This window comes from Phaenicophaeus curvirostris, chromosome 1 (genome assembly GCF_032191515.1).
Source record: "Phaenicophaeus curvirostris isolate KB17595 chromosome 1, BPBGC_Pcur_1.0, whole genome shotgun sequence".
NCBI classification, from domain to species: domain Eukaryota; kingdom Metazoa; phylum Chordata; class Aves; order Cuculiformes; family Cuculidae; genus Phaenicophaeus; species Phaenicophaeus curvirostris.
Window position 1 is genome coordinate 71,373,830 of NC_091392.1, and position 18,445 is coordinate 71,392,274.

Consider the following 18,445-nt stretch of genomic DNA (forward strand, 5'->3'; position numbering starts at 1 on the left):
AATCAGTTAAAATAATTTCTAAAATATCCCCCTTACTGAAAATCTTGTTCTCCCTTCCTTTTTTTTTTTTCCTTGTTGTATTTTATTTTGGTCAAACAAACTTAAATTACTTAGTATTTTAATGTGGTTTGTAGCACTATCTGTTACTCTGTGTAATCAAGCCAGGTTTAGGAATAATTGCAGTTACACTGCAAAAAATGTCACTCCGTTTTCCCTATTTTTGCATAATAACTGCTGAAATCTTGAAGTCCAGCTCCACAGAACGCGCGCACACACACACACACACACAAAATCTAAGAGCTTATGTAGAACTATATGGGTTATTTTTTCAATAACCTGGATAATTCTGTGGAAAGAAAGGGGAGGTTCTTCCTGCTTTCTTGTTGTGGTGGAAGAGAACTATTTATTTCCCATTATATTTTTGTCCTTCCAGTTCTAAGCATTTGAAATTCAGAGGAAAGCACAACTTAAAAAAACCCAGCCAACCAAACACAAAAACAACAAAAAACCACCAACTGAAAGCCCATTCACTCAAACACATTTACCTGATTTGATTTGTGGTGGTGGAATTTTAAGTGAAAATGCTCTTCAGTTCTTATAAATTTCATTCATATCAAGTTTAAAATGACAATAAAAGATAACTGTAAAAGTGCTTTTTGTTTCCATCAGTGAAGGATATATTTGAAGCATTTCTTCAGAGAAAATTCTTACATACAACATGCAAATGGAGGATGTTCTCTGATCATGTCATGCTAATTTTCCAGTTTATCAGTCATCTCAGTTCCAAACTGGAATGACAAGGTAGTATCACATTTGATCTTAATATATATCATACAACCTTTCTGGTTTAGAAGTTCATACAAGCTGAAAACAACTGTCTTTGCTTGGACCGTGTTGTGCCAACAGCAGTTCTTTTAATAACATTCTTTTCTCTTCTGCTTGTTGTAGGATGAAGTAGCCCAGCCTCTGAACCTTTCAGCCAAACCCAAGACATCTGATGGCAAGTCTCCCACATCACCCACCTCGCCTCATATGCCAGCTCTGAGAATAAATAGTGGGGCCAGTTCACTAAAATCTTCCGTGCCAGCAACATTAACTAGTCCTTCGGCCAGATCTAACACAATAGGTAAGCTCAGTTTCATTTGCCACTCCTCATAATAATTAATAGGTGTTGTTGGAAAGTGGCTATTTATCAGCCAGTGGTGTATGAGCTGTCATGGTTTGATCATAATATAGTACTACATTTGTTGATATCGGTGAAGAAACTCCCAGAGGCCTATGATTTCAGGAAATACCAACTTTTACAGACTCATGATATTTTACTATGTCATCTCAAAGCAATGAAGAAACTTTAAAAAAAAATCCTTTTAAGTTAAAAGTCTACATATGCAAATACATTTTTTCAAAATTACAGGTTTAATCTTTAGTCCACTAAAAAGCTGCATGGAGCATTATTTTTCCTTGGTTTAATAAGCAAAACAATCACCAGGTTCTTTAAAAAAAACAAGACTGATCTTGTATATAGCAAAAAATTCTTGATTGGCCATTCTTAACGTTGTTCCACAAAACAGCGTGAATTCTTCCTCCTGTCAAAATTACCTCGTTACCTAAAGACCATCTAAATAATAAAAGTCCTGATAGTGATTTGACAGGTGTGATGTGTTAAAGGTACTGTTCTTCATGTGTGTAAGTAAACTGTGGACACACTCCATTCTTCATCCTTCTGACTGAAATATTTTATTTATAAATATTTGTTTATCATAAACCACTATTATTAATGCTAACAAATTATAAAATATTAATATTTATTTATTAATATTACCTGAATTGAAATTTCAGGATGTAAGTCAAACTATGATTAGGGAATTGTTATAGATTGTTGTACCTTTGCTTCCATATGTCTTGTTCCTCCTAAAGCATCTCCTGCTGGCCACTTTCAGATAGCACACAGAACAAAAGACACTGTAGGTCAAACCTGTCAGAAGCTGTTTCTCAGTGCTATGCAGGAAATTTTTTGTGGCTTTATGGGTCTCTCCCAAGATTTCTGTAATCCATATTCTACCTATAGAGACAACCAGGAAGACCTACATTTAAGTCCAAAGATCAAAACAGATCTAGGGGTCACTATGTTACTCTCCTACTGTGCATACATCATTATTGCTAATGTTGACAAGAGTTACACATATCAGAAAATATACTTTTATGCCTTTTAGAATAGAAAATAACTTTATTTGGTATGACATGTTACGTTTATATAAACATTTTGTAAATACCACATAGTTAATTCTTAGTGTATGTATTACTATTAACCCTACCCTCTTTAGCTGTGGTAGGTAATAATATCTTTCATCTTTAATTTACTTGGTCCTACTGCTCTCTATGTGCAATGCATTAAGTTTCAGGTTTTTTCACATCAATTTTTTTGCCCTTCATAAAGTGAGCTTCACATTTAGATGCAGAGTTAAGCATCTGACCTACTTCTCTGTGGCAGGACATCTCTTGTTCTCTCCAGTCTTCTTTCCCTACACACCTGATATTTGTCGTAGGTTTGAGACCCCTGCAATTTACTTCTTTTAACAAAATGTAGATTTTGAAATGCTGTACCTGTAATGAGTGATAATGTAATTGGATAAAAGCTGTGAGGATGAATGGAGCTTCAAAGGTCACTCTTTTAAGAAGAATTAATGTGTTATACCATTAATAAACCATGGAAAACTGTGGAGCAAAAGATAACATACTTAAGTTATTGTTAATGACATAGAGTTCACTGCTGTATCTCTCTCGGCTACGAATACAGAAAGTGACTTTTTGAGGTTGCTGAGCAGTATCACTGCTATATACTATATATACTATATATAAGATAAGCAGTCTTTAACAGTGGTGCAAGAACTGGACAAGCATAGCCTACTTCTAACAAAGGTCTATCCTTTAATGAAGGGATAGAAGAATAAAAGGCTTCAGACGCCTACCATTCTGTGATTCTGTGAACACTACAGTCTTTTCCTGCTAGCCGTTAGGTCAGATCCAACCAAAGCTACAGCAAATAAAACTCGTTACCATGTTAAAACCATTTGATGATCTTAAATAAGTGTGCATAGAATTTCAAGTCACCCTCCAGTAAGAGCTACACCATAAAAAAACTTTAGTAGCATTTTTAGCAATAGGACCAAGGTCCCTAAAACTGTTAGAGAAACACAAGTTGTCTGTCCTAGATGCGCACAGCCTACCTTGCTGAGATGCAGTTGATCTGTCACTTTTTAGTGCCACTAATGTAAAATTAAAACTATTCTCTGAAAGCAGTCCTTCAGGCTGCTTGGTTCCCATGGCATGGACAAATGCTCACGTATTGTTCAGTTGTCTTTCGAGGATGTAAACTTTACAGCCTCCTGTGATTAGCAGTATAGCTGCATTTGCACATAGAGATACGTAGTCCTTTTCTAGAGCTATCCTTATAGCTTACAAATTATGCTACAGACTGAGCAGTCACAAATGTCATGGCTTCATGTATGACTTTAGATCCAAGCATTTCTTTTTGGGAACAGGCATATGTCCATGTACTAAAAACAGAAACAACTTCTCTCTGCCCTTTGCTATTATCTGCAACATCTCTATGCTAGTTTGGCAATCCTTGTAACTAAGTGCATTTTATGTAATGCAGTTCCCTTCTCTGTCAATAATTCACCACCTACCCTAAACAACAATAATTTACATTCAACTCGCTTCTATATTAATCATTTCCCTGCACACCAGCATCTTGGCAGCTACTGAAAAACATAAGGAGTGCTTGCTTTTATTCACTGTCATGTGCCAAACTGTCTCAAAGATAGCAGTATTCAGGAAAAGCCAAATAATCTGGAGAAGGGCATGAATTCCAGCTTCTAGGCAAATTTGACTGTATTTTACAGATTGAAAGTATTTACCTAGCCTAATCAAGAGCACAACCAGCACTAATACTACTGTTTGTTTGTTTGCATCCTTTTTAATTTATTCTGACTACATACAAGCTTGATCAGTAACAGATGCAAAGTGGGGAAGAAACCAAGCAAGTTGATAAAATGGAGGTAAAAAAAAAAAACATCCAGCTGGAAGCACTGTGCTGGTGCAGGTTATATCCTGCCTTATGCTGGGAAAGCTGGAACTAGCAGAATTCCATTGGCTGGGAATTACTGAACTAGGTCATTTGATAAAAGCAATGGGGGTCGTTATTTCATATAAAACTCTCAAGGTTCCTGGATATTTAGCCAAAAGCTAACTATTAGTACAATTAACAACAGTCAAACTGCACAGAAACTTTTCTTTCCAGTTTTTGCATGCCAAGGAGGATGGAAATGCCAGTCCTATTCTGTCTACAGTCTGAAAAAACAATAATAAAAACCCAAACGAAACTAAAATCCTGACAGCAGTGCAGCACTGAACTAATCTGACATCAGCTTCTTCCCCTGAAATGTTTTAAGCAGCAAGACAATGTTCTACGTTTTTTGGCAATCAGCAGATCAGATAGAAGAGTCTAGCAATACAACAAGGATGTGTAATCTGACATGATTAGACAAGGCTCTTTAGGAACAGAACATTCATAATTGAGACAAAGAAAGAGTATTAATAACACTTTCCTAACACGGCAGTTAGCCATTTTATATTTCCTTTCTTTAATCTTAGTGTTTTTCAACAAATCATGGGATTTAATAGCGTGTTTTGGCAGATTAGAGGATTTATGGCCCAGATGTTTTTTGTTCTAAAAATGGATTAGGGTGTAAAGTTTGCTGGAATCCATGGAACATGTTGAGGCAAGCCGGTCATTTTGTGTGTGATTAGTGCCTGCCTTCTGTCTCACAGTCCCTCCATCTGTCACAATTCACCAATGGATCTGGTTAGATTTAGCCTCATGTCACAAACAGAAGTCCCTTTTCTGGGCAATTTCATATTACAGATTCATTTTATGCCGTTTTTATGCCCTAGTTAAAAGACAGAAAGAAGTGTGTGCGTGCACGCGTGTGTGGGGATGTGGAGCGGGGGAGGGAGATTGATAGATATTAGCCTCTCTTTTAATGTTTGAAAAATAGACTGGGGCTTGGAGTCTCCCATCAGTATTCTATCCTACAAATCATATGCAGATCATAATAAGTATAATCTACAGTACGCTAAAGGAAAAAAATGACAAAGTGTCACATTTAAAATTAAATAGTATTAGCTGTGCCGGTGATGCTTGTAACATTTTAAAAGGAAATAATTCAGTGACTACTAAGGCTAAGCCCTAGGCTGTGAATTTGCAGCAAAACAGTGGACATTTGACCTACTATTAGCAGCATGAATAGGAGTGGGAATGTAGATCTGTGTAGCTGTGGTTTCTTATACATTTCTGAATGACAGGTGGTGGTGGGGAGCATTCAGTGGATGAGTTTTCTCTTCCCAGGCATTATGCATTTCATATCTATAGCAAACCACCGCCACCTGTGGTTTATTTTAATGTATTCACAAGTTTTAAGAAGGGGAAGAATGAAATGGTCTATTTTGAAGAGTTTGGGATTGCTGGCATGATCAAAGCTTCCTCTAACTCTTATCCGGTTATATCCTGCTGTATGCAAACCACAGGACTAACCTCTGCAGCATCAGGGAAATATTGAAACTAATGGGATCAAATATCAGGACGATGATTTTGGCACTGAGGTTTCTATCCAGGTGGCTCTATCATGACAATAACAGAATTACAAAGCATGGATGGGTTTCTGGGCATTACCTTTTAACCCTTTCTCATTAATAATGATAAACCGTTGGTGCATTTCATTGATGAAAGCTAAAGTGTTTTCTTGTAACTTTCTTTTTTTAAGATATCCTTTCTTCTATCACATCATCAGGTTATTTAAATGACCATGATGCTGTTACCAAGGCAATCCAGGAGGCCCGACAGATGAAGGAGCAACTTCGGAGGGAACAACAGGTGTTGGATGGGAAGGTGGCCGTTGTGAATAGCCTGGGTCTCAATAATTGCAGGACAGAGAAGGTGAGTTTCCAAGACTCCTGTAAAGGATTCGGCTCTTCCCACAGATACTTAGGTTCTTCCTCCTTTTTTTTTTTCTCCTCCTTTTTCTCGCTCTATTTTCTTCTTCCCCATTTTATACAGAATAGTTGTTAGTTGTTTATTTCAGAAAAAGTGAAAAGTAAAATCAAAACCACAACCAAAAGATGACATGAGAGAGAGTGTTGGAGACCTTTAGAGGAGAGTGCAGAGGAAGCAGAGATCATTAATGCCCCCATGAGAACTTCGAAGGCCACTAATTCTCTGTTCCAGCCTGTCAACATGTGTTATGAGAAGGTGATCTTGGAAACCTCTGGGTCTAGGTGGAAATCTTGCTTTATGGAAATGCTTCTGTGTGTTTGTGAGATGAGCTGGATTTGAAAATATTCAAGCTTCTTTAGGAACATAAGCTTTGCTGATGCTTGAGCTCGGCTTCTGGGTATTTAGCCTTGTGAGGTTGTCATATATGATATTTTGTGACCATTGCAATGTAGCACTGTCATGTCACGTTAGATGACTTAACAAAATTGAAACAATGGAGAATTGACAACACAAACTGCACAAATATTTGCAGTGAAACTTAGAGGCAGCAGAACGTATGGGCCTTACCATCATCTTTTGAATTGTCCTGTGAAGCTGTGCTATACAAAATATCAACAAAATGAATATTCTTTAGTAAAATTGGTTTCTGTCGCATGTGTCAAAGAGGTTGTCATTTGCTGATTTTCTCAGGAAGTACCTGATGTCTTTCCTGCACTCCCCTGGCTTATGGAGGGTAAATAGACCTGCCAGTCCTTGCTGCCACATTTATAGTGAACTGTCTTTATAATACTACCACCTAAGAGATACATCCAAATTCTTGTGTGCATCTCAATATCATATACTTAGCAATACTTTGTCGTCAATTCCTTTCTTCCCCTCGTCCCATACCGAGTGCTCTTATTCCTCTAAGAGAGATGGTATATATTGCCAAATACGTATTACACTGGCCTCTTGTTTTCCTTCCGCCTTGTTCTCAAGAGAAGTGCATGATAATTGAGTCATTCTACATCACTTACACCCATGACAGGGCTGATGAAAAAGTACAGTAGGGAGAGACCATATGTACGATTTAACATTCATTACCCCAGACTGCTGGCTTCTCACAGCTTATTGGATCAAGCTCCATCTAATCAGCCATTTTCCCTGATTTAGATGGAGCTTGATCAATAAGCTGTGAGAAGCCAGCAGTCTGGGTAATGAATGTTAAATGTACATATGAGTCTCTCCCTACTGTACTTTTTTCATCAGCCTGTCCTGGGTGTAAGTGATGTAGAAATGACTCCAATTTCATGCACTTTCTTGAGAACAAGGGGAAGGAAAAAAGAGGCCAGTGTAATACGTATTTGGCAATATATACCATCTCTCTTAGAGGAATAAGAGCACTGGTATGGGGAGAGGGAAAGAAAGAGAGGGATGGAGCATGTTTATGGCATTTCACATAGAAGAGTACCAGAAGGGAAAAGGGAAAAGCAGAGTGTCAGATATAAGAAGAAGTGATCACAAGCACAAAGGAATTTATATTCAAATATTTAAGCATTCTTGAAAGGATGCTCGGAGCAGAAATTTCTTTTCTCTGCTCCCCATGTAGAAATGACTTTAACACTCAGCCAGATGCTAATGCAAAGTGACTCAAGCTATTCCTCGCAAGCATAGCTAAATTGCCGTTATTTGTTAAGCGCATTGAATTCAGCTGTGGATACAGCAGTTGGTTGCATTCAGAAAGCATCTGTACCCTTTTTTTTTCTTTTTCTTTTTTTTTTTTCTATTTTTTTTAATCCTCCAAAGCAGAGACAACTCTACCTATCTCCCCCCTCTCCTCCCTTGTGCTGGCTGGGAATTGTCAAGTGACAACCGACCAAATCCTTTTGGACAGGAAGCCTTCATCCTGAGTTCTATATACTTGCAAAGCAGGCCTTGTGGTTGGATCAGGAAGCCCATTAAAAGCACTTTGATGGTATGGAAATTCATCTTCATGAAGCACCCAGGCCCCTAAGCAGCATGCTGTTTAGCTGTGGTTACAGATCAGTCATTCACATCGGAGGGCAGTAATTGTACTGACGGCTTGTTCGGCAGTGGAAGTACATAAAATAATCCCAGGCCCTCCACCATGGCATTGCGAGTTAATCTTCTTTAATACAGATCAGCTGTTGTTCTAACACATGACTTTATGCTGGCTCTAGTGACTCTGCACAGCCTTTTGATTAAGTAACAGGAGTGGAACCATCTGCATTCACTTTATTCTGTTACTTTCCTATTGTTGGAATTCTCCTTACCCCTTCTGTTTTCACTTCTCACCCTCAACCCCTGTTGAAGTTTATTTTCCTCTCTAATTCATGCCTCCTGGTGGGCTCGTGGAGGGCAGAGAGGAGTTCTTTTACAAGGCAGCAGGAAGAAAAAGTTGTTTGCTCAATTGAAAATTTTTCTAAAGCAACTGTAGGGTTCAAGATTGTTGATACTGTAAATGTCAAAACTTTATCAGGACACACTGATTTGTTTTATTTTGGTTTATTTTATTATTTTCATTTATTATTATTTTAAAAGTGGAGACAGAAAAGGGGTAGAACCAAGTCTGAGCTCTCCTAGACTTTAATTGCATTTGAGTTGCTGGGGTGACCACTTAAGCCACTAAGCACTAGTTAAGATGTTGCACTTTTTATCTTGTAGAGTCTCCTGAGCTCTCTTGCATTTGACCCAACAGAGGAAGAGACGTAGACTGTAAAGTTTAGGTACTTGTTCTCCTTTTCCATATATGATCTAGGTCATCCACTGACTACCCAGCTGTGAAGTTCATATCCAGACACACTCCAGCTTCTCTAAAGTTTGTGTCTGTTTGATCTAAGACTTTAAAATTTTCTCTCTTACCAAGAGTAACATTTGAGAAGAAGGCAAGTCTTGCCATTTCAAATTAATTTTTATTCTGCTTTTCCCTGTTTTCAAGACAAGAAAAAGAGGAAATGGTTAGTGAGAAATAAGAGTGCTGCAGTGTTACCATCAGGGTTTCCATTCAGAGAAGCTCAAGGTAATGTCAGGGGACTTAAAGGCAGCCCCCTGAACTTTTGGATGTTACATTTGCTCACTGTTTGCTCCCTGGCAGGGAGGTTTTGAGGTGACAGATGGAATTAGAATAGTGTTAGCCTAATGTAGCTGTGTGTCCATGGGTATATTCATACTTACAAATATTCAATATGTCTATAGTTATATGCAGAAGAAAGACTCTTCTTCCTGTAGAGTCATCTAAATCCTTATAGGCAACAAATGCTCATCTGGGGCTATCCCAAGTTTTCCTCCCTTCTTTGCTGCAGTGGCTAATGTATTTATGGAGACCTATGATTCCTGTGATTCTCTGAGACCTGTTGAATTTCATGTTGCAATAATTGCTGCTGCAGCCTACCAGTGAAGGTAGTTTCTGTGCAGTTCTGTATCTCTATGTTAGATTCATAGGCATTTATCTCCCAGGGGTAGCTTGGCAGTCTCGGGGATGGAAATCACCTTTGTGAGTCTCTTAAAGCTCTTGAGGCTTTTCTCCACATATGTACATGACCTGTTATCTCACTCATGTTCCCAGATGGGTTGATCCCTGTGGATGGCCAGACTTGCCAGCTTTTTAGCAGTAGTCAGACAGGAACTTTGTGGAATTGGAGTGAAGCTGTATTAAAGGAGTCATAAATGAGAAAAGATTTTTAAAAAATGGTTAGAATGATTTGGGTGAGTCATTTTATGGGCATCCAACTTGGACCATCTTGAGGGATTTGATTTTCAGAGGATTACAGTAAAAACTATGAGCATCATGATGAACATGGATTTTACTAAAACCTATTTTAATTGCAAATGCAATAAAACATATTTTTACATTACTTTTCTTGGAAACATCTCTGCGTATAAATGAGAAGTGTGTGTATATGTTTTTCTGGTTTCTTGGAAACCTAGGAGCATGGTTTTATTTGTAACTGTCATATACAGTTAATTATAGCTTGATATGTACTATACATAAAGAATGTTACCTTTTACACATGTCACTTAGAGCACAGATTGTCTTCTAGTGCAAACACCGCAATGGACAACATCAGCAAGAGGACTCTAGTCTATTTGTTTGGCCCTGAAAGTGCCTGTTCCTTTGCAAAGGAGATGTACACAAATACAAAGAGCCAGCATGTGTGTGCATGCAGACAAGTCTACAGTGCGCTCTTTCAGAGATACACAGCACAAACACACACTGAGCTAGCCAGTGTTTTTCTGACTGTAGTCAGACTCTCAACCATTTGCCTGTGTACCCTGGTAACTGTAAAAAAGGAGGAAGGAGCCACACAAGGAGGTATTTCAGCATGTGTCTGTGTACACTGATACAAATAGGTACCAGTTTTTGAAGCCTGCTGCTAAAGGTGCTGTCAGCTGGGACAGTTGTGTAAGTATACACAGCCATGCAAGCATTTCAGATCTGTATAGACACAGTCACGCTCGTAGCACACTCTCAGATGAGTGCATCTAAATAGGTATACCTCCTGTGCTGAAGTGTTTCTTAACCTGTGATACAAGTTCTCCCAGCTATAGCTTGGAGCGTGTCCTCTTAAAAGGCTCTGACATGTACTTGTCTGCTGGGCTGTAACTAAAGAGCTATTTGTAGCAATATTTACTCCAGCATTGTAAGCAGGAGCCGATTTATTAGTCATGCTTATGGAACACTGGGTTCAGGATGCCTTTCCTCCCTTTCCCACCCACCCCTCCTCCCCACTCACACCCCCACCTATCCCTCTTCCTCTTAAGAGAGTGCCAGACATAAAATGACAGTGACCAATGTTGACTTAATGTGGATGTTTAATAATGAAAAAAGTGTGTCAGTTCCAGTGTTAGTTATAAATGGCAGTAAGTATATTGGGTGGCAGCCCTGTAATAATTTTACATCCATCATTCCTTCCTGATGCCTCGCTGGCTGCCTGATGGATGAGGATAGCAGAGTTAACTCTTAAGAAACTCCTGTGATCTACTGAGCTAAAATTAATTCTGTCCCAGCTCTCCCCTCAGGGAGGAAGAGGATATTAAGAGTCTCAAACCTGCAGATCCTGCGGGTTTTATTGAGAAATAAAACACTGCAGCTCACTTTACTAAAGGCATAAGGAGGAACAGGTTTAACACATGGGATTTAAATTTCTCTTGCAGTAGAGAATTTTACTTCAGTAACATTTTTTTTCTTCCCTTGATGAACTAAAAAGTTGAGAAAAAACTGGAGGAGAGAATAGCAAGGAGGAGAAGAAAAGAGAAGGGTCAGTAAAACAGCATCTGACCCTGTGCTTGCTGCCAACGCTGACAGTCTGTGGGCCAGACTAGAGAGAATAAGTTGAAATGAGTGAAACTGGGAAGAATGGGACCTGGCACAAATCAAGCTTCCCAAACAGGAAGAACCCGCTGGAAAGAAGTCCAGAGGTGCAGTGCTATCATCATAAACCAAATCACTTTGTAAAAGTTGAAACCTGCCTGTTTGTATAATCTCTGTAGTAGTTTACTGGAAAAATACTTTAGCATTCCTAGTGACTAGCAGAGGCTATATTACCCACAGACATTACATACACACACACACTTAGCCCTCCAAGTTCAGCAGACTGCTAATATAGATGTCCTGTAATTTGTGGTCCACTCTATTGATCACTGGCCTGTAAATTATTAGGAAAGATGATCAGTGTCATATTTTTGTTCTCAAAGTGTAAGGAGAAATTGTTCTGTTTGGATTAATTGTTATACAATGTGGGGACCTGGGAGTATCTTGCAAACAATGGACTATTACAGTCCCACAACTGTTAACATAATAGTTAATAGAAGTTAACACTTTATCCTAACAACTGTATGTCCCCTTTTTGTTACCTTTTTCCCTACTCTCTTCCTAATTTTGTCTTACTGAGGTTCCATGCCAATACAAATTCTTGTATATAGGTTACAGTCCTCTTTGTTAATACTATCAGCACAGAACAGACGGTTTTCAAAAAGCCTGACAAGAAGGCAAGCAGGTATTATGTCATCACCCATCCATCACCCCGTACGTCAGCCTTTCAGTAAGTCCAGTCAGCAGGCTCAACAGGATCATTCATGTTCAAACAGTCCTCTGTTCAGCAGGGCTACTGTATCCATTGTCATTTCTCTGAAACTTTTATCAAATTTAATTAAAAACAGACGTCAAGTTTGCACACTGCAAAAATCAAAATTGGTTTTGCCCAACACTGGTAACTAAGCATTAAACATTTTGATTTGCTTCAGCTGAAAGTTTAGTCCTTCTTCCTTTTCCTACCCCCACCCCACCCTTCCCATATTTTTTTTGCCATTTGCTTTGTGGAGCTTGTGTATATTTATATTTACAGCCTCTGCATTTAATGGCCACGTGCCTTATTTTCACAGATGGCCAGTGGAAGACTACCCTCCCCCTTTTTCTTTCAGTAAAGCCTGCCTTTGGTTTTGCTACTTTTGTCACAGTGCCACTACTCTCAGTTAGCACGTGCCTACGCATGGGAGGGGAAATTCTGCAATAAGGATTTTTTTATTCCTCCATGGGCTTTATCTTTATTTTAAAATGCCTTCCCCCCCACCCCGGGGTTGACCATCATCTATTAAATGCCCAGATAAATTTTTCAGAGAAAAAAGAAGCTTCTGTGTGTGTCTCCAGTACATCATTATGGCAGAGATGCATGGGCAGGTTTAGCTAATAAATACAGAGAGAAGGACAAATTCTTCCCACAGATGTGTGCATGAAACTTCCATTGAAGTCAAGGAGAGGAGCATGCAAAGAGACAAGGAAAGAACCTTGGATCCTTGCAGGTGCTAAAGTCAGGATGAGACTTCATTCCCTCCAAGGAGCAGAGGTTGGAAACATTCACAGGCTAGTGTGGATTCAGGGAAGACTGCAGCTGTGTATAGCTTACTGGAAACTGCATTAAGCCTAATAAAGGTAGATAAACTTTCTCCTGAAATTAAAAAAAAAAAAGTGTACAATTGGTTTGGAGTTCTTGTTACATCTTTTGAGCTTTTTGTGTCTTTCAGTTTAAGTTCTGAGCTGTGTCCTACAGCCACAAAAGCTAATTACTTCCTGAGATTTTATTATTTTTATGTAATTACATACCTCCAGTTACTAGGGCTTTCAGCACATTCATGGGCACCAGCATCAGTGCAATACTTCTCTTCGGTGTAATAGAGGCTGAGCCTGATTAATCTGTGAATTGTGTCCGCTTAGTCTCTTGGAGGATCAGCCTGTCCTGTTCTAACTATCCTAGTATGCAGGTGTTCTGGAGATGCAGAACTTTACTTTTAATTGTAGTGATACTGATGCTGGGGAGTAGACAAGCTAAGCCTTACTGCATGACTGAGAAAATGTGGTTTCTTTCCTAAGAAATAGTCTAGATAGCTCGTCAACTTCTTCGTTAAGTCTGGAAGAAATGTAAGCAAAGGTACAGCAGTCTTCATAATTTTAATACCTTCCAGAGGAAACCAGAAAAGAATAGTCAAAATATCTGTAATGATGCTGAGCAGTTGAGTCACCTGTTGTTTAATAAACAATTGCCAGCAAAGCAGAGACTCTTTCCTTACTTTCTCTTTAGGCGTGTGTAGACCCTCTCTCCCAGGATATCCTGTGTGGGTTGTGATTTTCATATTGTTTCATTTTTGGTGTAGCATCTCTGTTCCTTAATTAACACTTCCTTGACTTGCTGATCGGTTGTAGCAGCTCCTTCTGACTTGCTGTGAAATCCTTTGTTAAATTGTATATGGCAGATTTCATCCAGAGATCTCAAAACCCTTCACAATGGTGGTAATATGTCATGATCTGCTTCCTGTTTAGATGGGGAAACTGAGGTGCAGCAACTGAACAAGTCATGCAAAGTTACCAACTGTGGTCTAGATGAGAAACGAGGTCATATAACCATTTACCTGTTTGCAATCAGCAGATTACAGCTGGATCTTGTTGAGGTCAATGCCTATGCCCACACTGTAAAAACTTCTGTAGGAAGGAAGCAGTGTTTCATCACTCTGTTTTGCTTTTGCTTTCCTTTTTATTTCTTCTCTAAGGTATTGGACTGGGCCCACCCTACCAGCATTTAAAAATTCTGATGTACACTGTGTCTCAGAGCTTATAACCAAAGAAAAGCAGGACCTTAGTGTCCTCATTTCCTGTAGAATTGCCACTTCCCATCACACTGTTTCCAAGTCAAATAATGCATTTTACTGATTTGATTCTTTCTCAAAGAAAGAATTAAAAAAAGTTTTATGGGCCTGCCGAGTTATTGAGGATTTTCCTCTTTTTATTTTGGCAGACTTTGTCATGTCTTCAGTGACCAAAGACCTATGTCCATAACGTACAACAAAGAAAATGACTGTAGAAATTTTAGCAAATTCTCCCTGTGGCTAAGTGACTGTTCCTCAGAGGAGAGTAGTTCAGTCTCTGGGCTCATTTGATCCACCTTGATTTTTCCCTATAACACTTCATAGAGCACCTCTCTACTGAGTCCATATAGCACTTGGTATAGATTACAATGTGGATAAAATGATTTCCAGGCAGCATTGAACCAATCTGGATTTGAATATATACTGTAAACCAAAACATGCGATAACTTTACCAGTAGTAGCCACAGTTAAGACAATGTAGTAATTCCGTAAGTACCATAAAATCAGGAAGAGCCACAAATAAAGAATGTTATTTTATTTTCTTGCTTCTAATGCTGCTTTTAGGTTCTGTGGGTGGATTATTCCCTGAAAAAAAGAGATTTCAGATAAGCAAGACTGAAAGAGCTGAGGGGGTGGTAAATGCATTGTTTCTTCATACTCAACTATGATGCAACAACAACAAAAACAATCTCCCAAATGATAAATTGCTGTGACATTATTAAATAATCTTTCATCTGCTTTGGTGGTCCACAGCTTTTATGTAATTGGAAGGCTTAAACTCTTCTTTGTTGTTTCTTCCCTTTTCATTAGTACAGTAGATGGTGATGAAATTGTGTAGCCAGAAGGGTTTTAATGATTACTGATTCAGCATTTGAAAAGTCTCACTCTATTTTAACTTTTCATGCATGTGCTCTTTATCAGTTTTACAGCCCTGCTGTATGGCCTCAAGCTCCACCAGGGGAGATTTAGGCTGGACATTAGGAAAAAATTCTTCACAGAAAGGGTCATTGGGCACTGGAAAAGGCTGCCCAGGGAGGTGGTTGAGTCACCTTCCCTGGAGGTGTTTAAGGCACGGGTGGACGAGGTGCTAAGGGGCATGGTTTAGTGGTTGATAGGAATGGTTGGACTCGATGATCCAGTGGGTCTCTTCCAACCTGGTTATTCTATGATTCTATGATTCTAAGAGTTACTTAAGCAAGGTCCATTGTAATGGCGGATCTGTAACTGCACTTATTTTTATTTTATTTTGTTTTCCCTAGTAACACGTACCATCAGCAAAAGTCACAATTCCACACTCACAAATAAATTGTAAGCTTGAGGTCATAAGTTTTAGATAACATTGAGGAGTGCTAGCTTCAGTTCCTAAAACTGTAAGTCTTAATAATGAACCTTTGACAAGTCACTTAATATGTGACTCAGTTTCCAATCTGGTAAACAGAGTTAATAATGCTGCCTTTCTTTGTGAAATTTTATGGCTAAATTCACTGATAAGTGGAAAACACTTAGGCAATGTCATCTGCTGCACAGAGAAACCTAAATCTAAATAGAAGACCCTCAGAAAAGAGCCAGAAACTATCTTACAGCCGTTATAGGTGTAACACAATCTGGATTGTAACATGGTTTCTACTGAGACATAGACGGTGTGCACGGTACCTGTTTTCAAGTACCATGGCATTAATATGCAGGAGTAGAGCCTGGACTGCAAATAATTCATCATGTGCAAACCTCTGGGCATACCTCTCACTATTGCCAGTGATTCCTCTGAGTTCTTCCAGATCTCTTGTCATCCGTAATGCCCACCTGCCTCCTGTTTTCCACATTTTGAAAGGCTGTGGATAAAGATTTTATAACACAAGCTATTCTGATGTTTATTATTGCAAGAGGCAGAGGAAATGCACAGAAAGATTACTTTTACAAAACCTTCACTCCTGTTAGATGTACTATAAGACTCTTCACCTTTTCAGAAAGTTAAGGAAGGTATCGTAATGTTGAATGAATAACATCTGGCGCCACCAGTGTGTCAGATAATTAAATACATTTTTCTGTCATAAACAGAAGTCTAGCAGCTAATCTGCTTAACACTTCAAGATTTGTTGCATATTGACCAAGGTATGTGTCTGAAAAGTTGATATTTACTGGGCTTACTGGGAGAAGACCTTTGCCTCAGCACCACAAACCGCATTAGGTGGTGTCACAGGCCCTGCTCAACAATCTAAGATCAAAACAAGCTTATCAAAACTCAATCTATTTGAAAATACCACCTTTAGATTTTAAATGTGGGAATTTTTCCTGCAGAGCAGAATGGTAAATAGCTGGCCAAACTGCATTTGGAGAGGAAGGAGGTGAAATGAGACACTAAAAAGGACAATAACAAGCAACCATCTGTTTCTTTTTACTTATTGCCATTGAAGGGAACAAAGGTAGCAGGCATTCTGTCCATCCGTGTATTTGTAATTCTTAGGTGCACGAACTGATGAGCAAGTTTCTCCTTGCAGTCTGTGTGTAAACGTGTTTGTCTTTCTCCAGCTCCTCTGCACACACATTTTTTTTTTTGCCTGGCCTTTCAGTTCACTTGGAATAAGAAAAGCAAGAATGTGAAGAGATGTGCCTGAACACTCCTCCTCTGATATTCTACAGTGACTGTATCTCTGCAGGCATCAATCTGAGAGGAGAAATATTCATAACAGGGGAAATGGGGGTAGGGTTAGGGGAGTAGAAAAGTGAAGAGTGGACTGCTCCAGTAAAACTGCTAACCTTGAATTATGTAGTCGGAAAAACAGCTCTTGCCAAAATACAATTCTAATGGAGTTCAGAGTGCTGTCAGTGTTTGCCAAATACCTCAGCCAAAAGGATGTCTCAAAGAGGGGGAGGAGGGGTCCGTTGCCATATGCCCAACATTCACAGCATCCTGGAAGAACTGTGGAGTCATGTGCAGAGTAAGAACTGTGAGGCGTGTGCATGGTCTCAGGTGCACCGTGAATATTGGTACCATGATCCAACACAAGATAGGAGCAGCAAGGTTAGAGGGGGAATAGGCAAAAATATTGGAATGGCTTTATTTCTCAAACCTTCCAAGGTTTTGCCTCATGATTGAATAGTAGTGGGAGGAGTTCTGGCAAACATTATCAGGCTGTTCTACATATGTTTTGACTCTTCTTGTTTTATGTTTCTTCTATGAAAGAGACTGCCACCACGTTCTTGTAATTTTTAGATCAATGTTTTGTTCAACTATGACAACTACCCATGACACAGAGCCAAGTAACTCTTGCAGCTGACCACAAAACTGAGTCTGACTCGCGGTGCTTAGTCATTTTTTATATATTTTTTTCTACATGACACATTCCATATGCCTATGTGTTTTTCATTGTTCTTTTAAATATAATTAGAGCATTGGTAAGAGCTGTGGTACAAATCAATCTTCTCCAGCAGATTACTTTCTTTGATTAATAAAGTTTTAGAAACTTCTCATCACATTGTGGCTGTTGATGGAACCTCTCTGGTAATACTTTGAACAATTAGGCTGTTGTGGGATTGATTGCTCTCTAGAGTATTATCTTCTCTATTTGCCCATTATAATTTTAAATTATCCACACAGCAGAACTTTTTCTGCCCCTACGGAGAATCTCTCCTACAATCCAATAGAAATGACCATTAGAATATTTTTTCCCAATCTCTGCTGAAGTTCTTCATAGAGAAAAAAGATGTTTATAAGATGTCTTTCAGCCTTCTGCAGCCCGATCCAAAATTCAGAATAGTAGAAAAAATGGAATCACTTTGTCTTTAGTAAGAGATTCCTATGTTTCTTCTCATGCAAGAGCAGAAGCGTCCCTTACCATTTGTTTTCTATGCTTTGTGCAGCCTGGTTTTTAGCAGATTTCACAAGCAATTCTTTGCACTGCTTCCCTGGGTCTGGACCAACCTTGCCTGTTCTTCCCAGTAGTATTGGTTGTAGGCTGCAGTTGATGTTACTCATGCATTGCTCATAGGATGAACAGCATTTTATACCTTCGGATGTGGATTAAGTCTGAAATGAAGGAATTGCAACTTTAGTTATTTTCTTGTAGTTTAAAAAACTGAAAGTATGTATGATTTCATCAGCTGAACTCTCTTCCCCATTTCTTTCTCTACCTAGCAAGACAATTGGATGTAGGGCTTGAAATAATGATAAATTAAGTTTAAGGCATAGTCCAGTGTAGTGTGCAGGAATCTACCACTGCCTTCTGAGTTCTGGTGCTGTATCACAGTTGCTTTACT

General features: G+C 38.9%; 1 protein-coding gene across 13 annotated transcripts in view; it reads left to right on the forward strand.

The window, feature by feature from the left end:
- The window catches only part of SOX5 (SRY-box transcription factor 5), a 638,339-nt gene that overhangs the window by 601,148 nt on the left and 18,746 nt on the right, over positions 1-18,445 (forward strand). For 10 of the 13 annotated variants that reach the window (XM_069862326.1, XM_069862339.1, XM_069862334.1 and 7 more), the window contains 2 exons: positions 949-1,126; positions 5,826-5,998. In XM_069862326.1, the coding sequence (XP_069718427.1) occupies positions 949-1,126; positions 5,826-5,998 (351 nt within the window). The remainder of the gene's footprint in view (positions 1-948; positions 1,127-5,825; positions 5,999-18,445) is intronic. The other 3 variants (XM_069862308.1, XM_069862317.1, XM_069862366.1) reach the window with 1 other exon arrangement.